The sequence below is a fragment of the Coenobita brevimanus genome, chromosome 33 (genome assembly GCF_032717465.1).
Source record: "Coenobita brevimanus isolate Jiangsu-jjx chromosome 33, ASM3271746v2, whole genome shotgun sequence".
NCBI classification, from domain to species: domain Eukaryota; kingdom Metazoa; phylum Arthropoda; class Malacostraca; order Decapoda; family Coenobitidae; genus Coenobita; species Coenobita brevimanus.
Window position 1 is genome coordinate 39376762 of NC_136986.1, and position 7500 is coordinate 39384261.

At 41.5% G+C, this 7500-nt stretch overlaps 1 protein-coding gene across 1 annotated transcript in view; it reads left to right on the top strand.

Moving 5' to 3' along the window:
- LOC145395732 (sodium-dependent neutral amino acid transporter B(0)AT3-like) overlaps positions 1 to 7500 on the top strand; it is a 23254-nt gene that overhangs the window by 11859 nt on the left and 3895 nt on the right. The window contains exons 5-9 of the mRNA XM_080269268.1: positions 1281 to 1391; positions 3954 to 4155; positions 5073 to 5233; positions 6824 to 7025; positions 7460 to 7500. The exon at positions 7460 to 7500 is cut by the window's right edge and continues 119 nt beyond it. Of these exons, the coding sequence (XP_080125394.1) occupies positions 1281 to 1391; positions 3954 to 4155; positions 5073 to 5233; positions 6824 to 7025; positions 7460 to 7500 (717 nt within the window). The remainder of the gene's footprint in view (positions 1 to 1280; positions 1392 to 3953; positions 4156 to 5072; positions 5234 to 6823; positions 7026 to 7459) is intronic.

Here is a 7500-nt window from a genome sequence, read left to right on the forward strand (position 1 = left end):
TTAGGGTCTGGAAAGGTGAGTGATGCTGGAAGTTTAGGGTCTGGAAAGGTGAGTAATGAAGGAAGTTTAGGGTCTGGAAAGGTGGGTAATGAAGGAAGTTTAGGGTCTGGAAAGGTGGGTGAAGAGGAAGTTGGTTTTGGGTCCGGAAAGGTGAGTGATGCTGGAAGTTTAGGGTCTGGAAAGGTGAGTGATGCTGGAAGTTTAGGGTCTGGAAAGGTGAGTGATGCTGGAAGTTTAGGGTCTGGAAAGGTGAGTGATGCTGGAAGTTTAGGGTCTGGAAAGGTGAGTGATGCTGGAAGTTTAGGGTCTAGAGAGGTGAGTGATGCTGGAAGTTTAGGGTCTGGAAAGGTGGGTAATGATGGAAGTTTAGGGTCTGGAAAGGTGGGTAATGATGGAAGTTTAGGGTCTGGAAAGGTGGGTAATGATGGAAGTTTAGGGTCTGGAAAGGTGGGTAATGATGGAAGTTTAGGGTCTGGAAAGGTGGGTAATGAAGGAAGTTTGGGGTCTGGAAAAGTGGGTAATGATGGAAGTTCAGGGTCTGGAAAGGTGGGTGAAGAGGAAGTTGGTTTTGGGTCTGGAAAGGTGGGTAATGAAGGGAGTTTAGGGTCTGGAAAGGTGAGTGATGAAGGAAGTTTAGGGTCTGGAAAGGTGGGTAATGAAGGAAGTTTAGGGTCTGGAAAGGTGTGTGATGATGATGGAAAGCTAGTCTGGGACTGGAAAGATGCGTAATGCTGGAAGTTTAGGGTCTGGAAAGGTAAGTGAAGAGGAAGTTGGCTTTAGGTCTGGAAAATTGGGTGATGATGATGGATGTGAGTCTGTGTAAATTACCTCAAGTTGGTTTATTGTCGCTGAAAGTAAAGACGTGATTATCTATATTGAGAAGTTTAACCTCTCTCTCTCTACCTGCCTACTTACCCACCTACCTACCGATCTATCTACCTACCTACCTACTTACCCACCCAGCTATCTACCCCCTCTCTATTCTTACCTACCTATCTGTCTACCCACCTACCTATCTATCTATTTACTTACCTACCCACCCACCTATCTACCCCCACCTCTCTACCTACCCACCGACCTATCTCTTTCACTGCCTACCTACATACCTAGCCACCTATCTATCTACCTACCTACATACCCACCCACCTACCTACCTACCTACCTGTCTACTCATCTACCTATCTCTCACTCCTACCTACCTACCTATCTATCTATCTTCACCTACCTAACCACCCACCTATCTATCTATCTATTTATCAATCTATAATACCTCCCCACAGGTGGTGTACGTGACAGCGGTGTTCCCCTATCTGGTGTTACTGGTATTTTTCTGCCGAGGGGTTACTCTGAGGGGAATGACTGATGGAATTACTCACCTCTTCACACCGAGGGTATGGTATAGCTGGTGTGATATACCTCTGTATGACTGGTATAGCTGATGTGATATAGCCCTGTATGACTGGTATAGCTGATGTGATATAGCCCTGTATGACTGGTATAGCTGGTGTGATGTTATACTTCCTCATATCCAAATTTGATATACTGACTGAATATACTTACACACCTACTATACTCACATACATACATACTTAATATACTTAATACTTAACATACTTACATACTTAAATAATTACATAATTAACATACTTAATATACTTACATACTTAATATACACACATACTTAATATACTTACATACTTAATATACTTACATACTTAATATACACACATACTTAATATACTTACATACTTAATATACTTACATACTTAATATACTTACATACTTAATATACTTACATACTTAATATACACACATACTTAATATACTTACATACTTAATATACTTACATACTTAATATACTTACATACTTAATATACTCACATACTTAATATACTTACATACTTAATATACTCACATACTTAATATACTTACATACTTAATATACTTACATACTTAATATACTTACATATTTATATACTTAATATACTTACATACTTAATATACTTACATACTTAATATACTTACATACTTAATATACTTACATACTTAATATACTTACATACTTAATATACTTACATACTTAATATACTTACATACTTAATATACTTAAACACTTATAATACTTACATACTTACACAACTACTATACTTACATGCATACTTACATACTTAATACTCTTACATACTGCATACACTCACATACTGACATACTTAACATACATACTTAATATACTCACATACTTAATATACTCACATACTTAATTTACTTACATACTTAACATACTTACATACCGGTACTTAATATACTTACCTAATATACTCACATACTTAAGATACTTACATACTTAATATACTTACATACTTAATATACTTACATAATATACTTACATACTTAATATACTCACATACTAAAAATACTCACATAATATACGCACATACTTCATACACTTACATACTTAAACATACATAATATACTCATATACTTAATATTATACTCACATACTTAATATATATACTCACATACTTAACATACTCACATACTGATCTAGTCTCAAAATTAATACTAAGTTGTGGCTGAGTGATATGAGTCATAGTAGGGCTGAGTCTCCTTGGTTACTAGTCAAAATCAGCCCTCCTATCTGACTACACCTGACCATCAAAAAAAAAAGTGCTATTAATCTTTACCAACTGAATGGATCTCTAGTTATGAAGAAGGAATTGAGTGTCCTTGGTTACTAGTCAAAACTGAAAGGATCTCTAGTTATGAAGAAGGAATTGAGTCTCCTTGGTTACTAGTCAAAACTGAATGGCTCTCTAGTTATGAAGAAGGAATTGAGTCTCCTTGGTTACTAGTCAAAACTGAATGGATCTCTAGTTATGAGGAAGGAACTGAGTCTCCTTGTTTACTAGCCAAAACTGAATGGATCTCGTTATGAAGAAGGAATTGAGTCTCCTTGGTCACTAGTCAAAACCAACCCTCCAATCTGCCTACACCTGACCACCAACTGAGCTAAAAAGTGTCTGGGAATTTTGACAAGTGAAAATAACTGGACTATAGTAAGTTACATATATGTGTGTCCAATTCACTCCTACTCTAGACACACACACATACGTAAACAGATACACACACACACACACATACATATACATACATACACATATGCACACATATATATACAAACACACATACATATACATACATACACATACGCACACATACACACATACTGTACATACACACCCTCACATTCCCTCACCTACACACACACCTTTACGTCTCATTACCATCCACACCTTCCACATTCCCACACCCACATCATGGACAGATGGATAGATGGATAGACAGATAAATAGACAGACACAGAGATAGACAGAGAGATATAGATACATAGAGGAAAATATAATGGATGGAGAAAGACAGACTGAAATATATACGTATAGATATATCGACAGAAGGCCAGACAGACAGACAGACAGATAGATAGAAAGACAGATAGACAGACACAGATAAATACATACAGATATGCTGTTATTCTCTCTCTCTCTCTCTCTCTCTCTCTCTCTCTCTCTCTCTCTCTCATTTTCACCCATCTCTCAGTTCATCTATAATTTTTTCATCCTCCTTTCCAACCCACTATCTCTAACTCACTCTATCTCTACCTAGCTCTAACTCAGTCTATCTCTAACCAACTCTAACTCACTCTATCTCTACCCAACTCACTCTACCTTTACCAAACTCTAACTCAATCTATCTCTAACCAACTCCAACCCACAATCTCTCAACCAACTCTAACTTACTATCTCTCACTCACTTTATCCCTAAGCAACTCCAACCCACAATCTCTCAACGAACCCCAACTTACTGTATCTCTAATTATCTCTAACCCACTATCTCTCAAAGAACCCCACCTTACTATCTCTATCTCTAATCATCTCTAACTCTCTCTCTGACAGTGGGAAATGCTGGAGGACCCCGTAGTATGGCTGGAGGCGGGCACTCAAATATTCTTCTCCTTGGGTCTGGCTTTTGGAGGCCTTATTGCGTTTGGCTCGTACAACCCAGTGAACAACAACTGCCTAAGGGACGCTGTGCTAGTGTCTATTACCAACTGCTTCACGTCCCTCCTGGCTGGCGTAGTGGTGTTCTCCATACTAGGTAAGTGGTGGTGGTGGTGTTAGTAGTAGAAGTAGTTAGTGGTGGTAGTAGAAGTAGTTAGTGGTGGTAGTAGTACGTAGTGGTGGTGGTGGCGGTGGTAGTAAAATTAATGATAATAATAATAATAAATAAATAAATAAATAAAGTAATGTGGTAGAAGTAGTAGTAGTAGTAGTAACAACAACAACAACAACAACAATAATAATAATAATAATGTAGTAGTAGTAGTAGTAATAATAATAATAATAATAATGTAGTAGTAGTAGTAGTAATAATAATAATAATAATAATAATAATAATGTAGTAGTATAGTAGTAGTAGTAGTAGTAGTAGTAGTAGTAGTAGTAGGAGGAGGAGGAGGAGGAGGAGGAGGTAGTAGTAGTAGTAATAATAATAATATACCACCCTATCCTAACCCACTCTACCCTATCCAAATCCACTCCCACCTTCACCTCCCCTAACCTAATCTTTCTTCTCGTAGCCTAACCTTACCTAACCTCTACCCTAATCTACACTACTCTACCCTGTTCTACCTTCCTCTACCTGACCTACCTTAACCCCTTCTACTCAGGGTTGAAGACCAATGACCCTAACCTGACCCAATCTGACCCCAGCTAACACCATCCTACCAAACTCTGACCTCTCCTGACGAAATGATCTTACTCAGTCTTGATAACCTAACTTGACCTCTCTCTCTCTCTCTCATCCTAACCCAACTAACCCATCCAACCCAACCCAATTCAACCCAACCCAACCCACCTCTAACCCAACAAACCCAACCCAACCCACCTCAAACCCAATCCAACCCAACATTAGGCCTCTTCTATCTTACTCATCCCAACTCTATCCCACCCTAACCCAACCCAACTCTAACCCACCACACCCACCTCTAACCCACTCCATCCCCTTGTCCACAGGGTTTAAGGCTCACGAGACGCACGATCGCTGTCTGGCAGAACGCAACTCCACCATCATAACCCTCCTTGAAGATGCGCCAGCCAATGCCAACCTCACCTCTCTCCTTACATCCCGAAACATCACCTTGCCCGTGTGTGACATTCAGGAGGAACTGCAGAAGGTGAGGTACAAGTGAAATTAATCTTAACACTCTAGAGGCTTTCTTAGTTCAGTAAAAACAGTGAAAAAGGAGGAAAAAATGGAAGAAGTGTGATGTTAACAAGAGGGGTAGGGTTGCGAGAGGTGGACCGAAAAGGACCTGGGACGTGGGATAAGGGATGAATAGAGAGAGGCTGCCAGAGATCAAGCAGCATGGAGAGCCGCCATTAACTGACCAAGGCACACGCATGCATGTTGGAACCTTTCTCAACGAAACGAAACGAAACGAATTGTGACCTCAAGGATAGGGGACTAAATAAGGAGGCTGCCAGAGATCGAGCAGCATGGAGAGCCGCCATTAGGTGACCAAGGCACACGCATGCATGATGGAGCCTTGATCAACGAAAAGAAGGGAATAGAATAAGTAGGAGCAAGGAAAAATACAAGACATAAACTTTACTATCTTAAAACTGAGAGACTGTTTTTAACGTCACTTGCTTGTAAACTCTGGAACAGTCTCCCCCTGTGTGTATTTCCTACTGCCTATGATCTCCAGTCTTTCAAACGCAGTGTGTCCAGGCGTCTCGAAATGAACGGATCTAGAATTTGGCTCTCTATTGTATTGTTTTCTCTTTCTATCCTGGCCTTTGGTTCCTTCTTCCATAAAAAAAAAAAAACATCCATTAACACTTTCAAAATCCAAATCCCCATCAATATACTTTACCGTCAGATGCCCAGCGAGACTAACACTCAATCTAGACTCAACCACTTAAGGAAATTCTAGTGTTGGGTGATGCCTGGGTGTACTACGAATTGCTTATGGACAATCACGTGGGTAGATTATAAGCCTGTGGGATCCATTACAGCCTCTTTTTTTTTTTCCTGGATTTTCATTTTTCGCGTCTCCACCCCTACTCGCAAAAAACGAGACATTAGTGTATTTTGTCTACAGGTGTTCTCAAGGTATTATTAAGATGGAATTATCCTGTAGATTTTTTTCCTGCCTCCCCCCTTCACCTTCCCTCCCTCATACTACCTTTCTGCCTAACCACCACCCTCTCTACCTCACTCTGCCTCCTCCTGTCTCTCTACCTCATTCTGCCTCCCCCTGTCTCTCTACATCACTCTCTACCTCCCCCGTCTCTCTACCTCACTCTCTGCCTCCCTCCGTCTCTCTCTACCTCACTCTCTGCCTCCCTCCATCTCTCTACCTCACTCTCTGCCTCCCCCTGTCTCTCTACCAACCGACCTACTTCCACCACCTTCTCTATACATCCCTATTTCTCTACCTCACTCCCTACCTACCTCCACCACCCTCCTTACCACCCTTCCTATCCCCCCCTATTTCTCTCCACCACCCTCCCTGCCTCAACCACCCTTCCTATCTCCCCCTATTTCTCTCAACCACACACTCTATCTCCCTCCGTCTCTCCAACACTCTCCCTACCTCAACCACCCTCCCTCTCTCTCTGCCTACCTCCCTCCTCCACTCAGCGTTTCAAAACCCTCCTCATCTCTTCCCTCACTCAACAACTTCCAATTCTCCTTCCTTTTTTTTTTTTTACCTCTTCCTTCACTCGCCTTCTCATCCTTCCTTCCTTTCTTCTTACAGTCAGCCGCGGGGACAGGTCTAGCGTTCATCATCTTCACGGAGGCCATCAATCAATTTCCTCTTCCTCCAATCTGGGCCGTACTCTTCTTCCTGATGCTCTTCACCCTCGGCGCAGACTCCCAGTTCGGAACCTTAGAAGGAGTGATTTCGTCACTGATTGATCTGAAGGTCCTGCCCCAACTCCGAAAAGAGGCGCTATCTGGTGAGTGGATGGTTGGGTGGGTGAGTGGATGGATGGATGGATGGGTGGGTGGGTTATAATTAGACAGTAACCAAGAAATTAAGTGGAGAGAGAGAGAGAGAGAATGATTATACTGACCATGACAATAACAATAACAATAAAAATAATAATAATAATAATAATAATAATAATAATAATAACACACACACAAAACTACCCCCCACACACACACCCCTCCCACACCCACTGTCACACATAAGCCCCTCCCACACACACACTCCACAAACTCCCTTCCCCACACACACCCCCTCCCACACACCAACACTCCACAACCCCTCCCTCACACAACCCCCTCTCCCTCCTCTCACACACACACACACAACTCCCTTCCCCTTCCCCCTCCCTCATTCCCCCTTCCCGCCATCCCCTCTCACCGTTTCATTCCATTCCTACAGCGCTGGTATGTGTGGTCTGCTTCGTTCTGTCTCTAATGTTC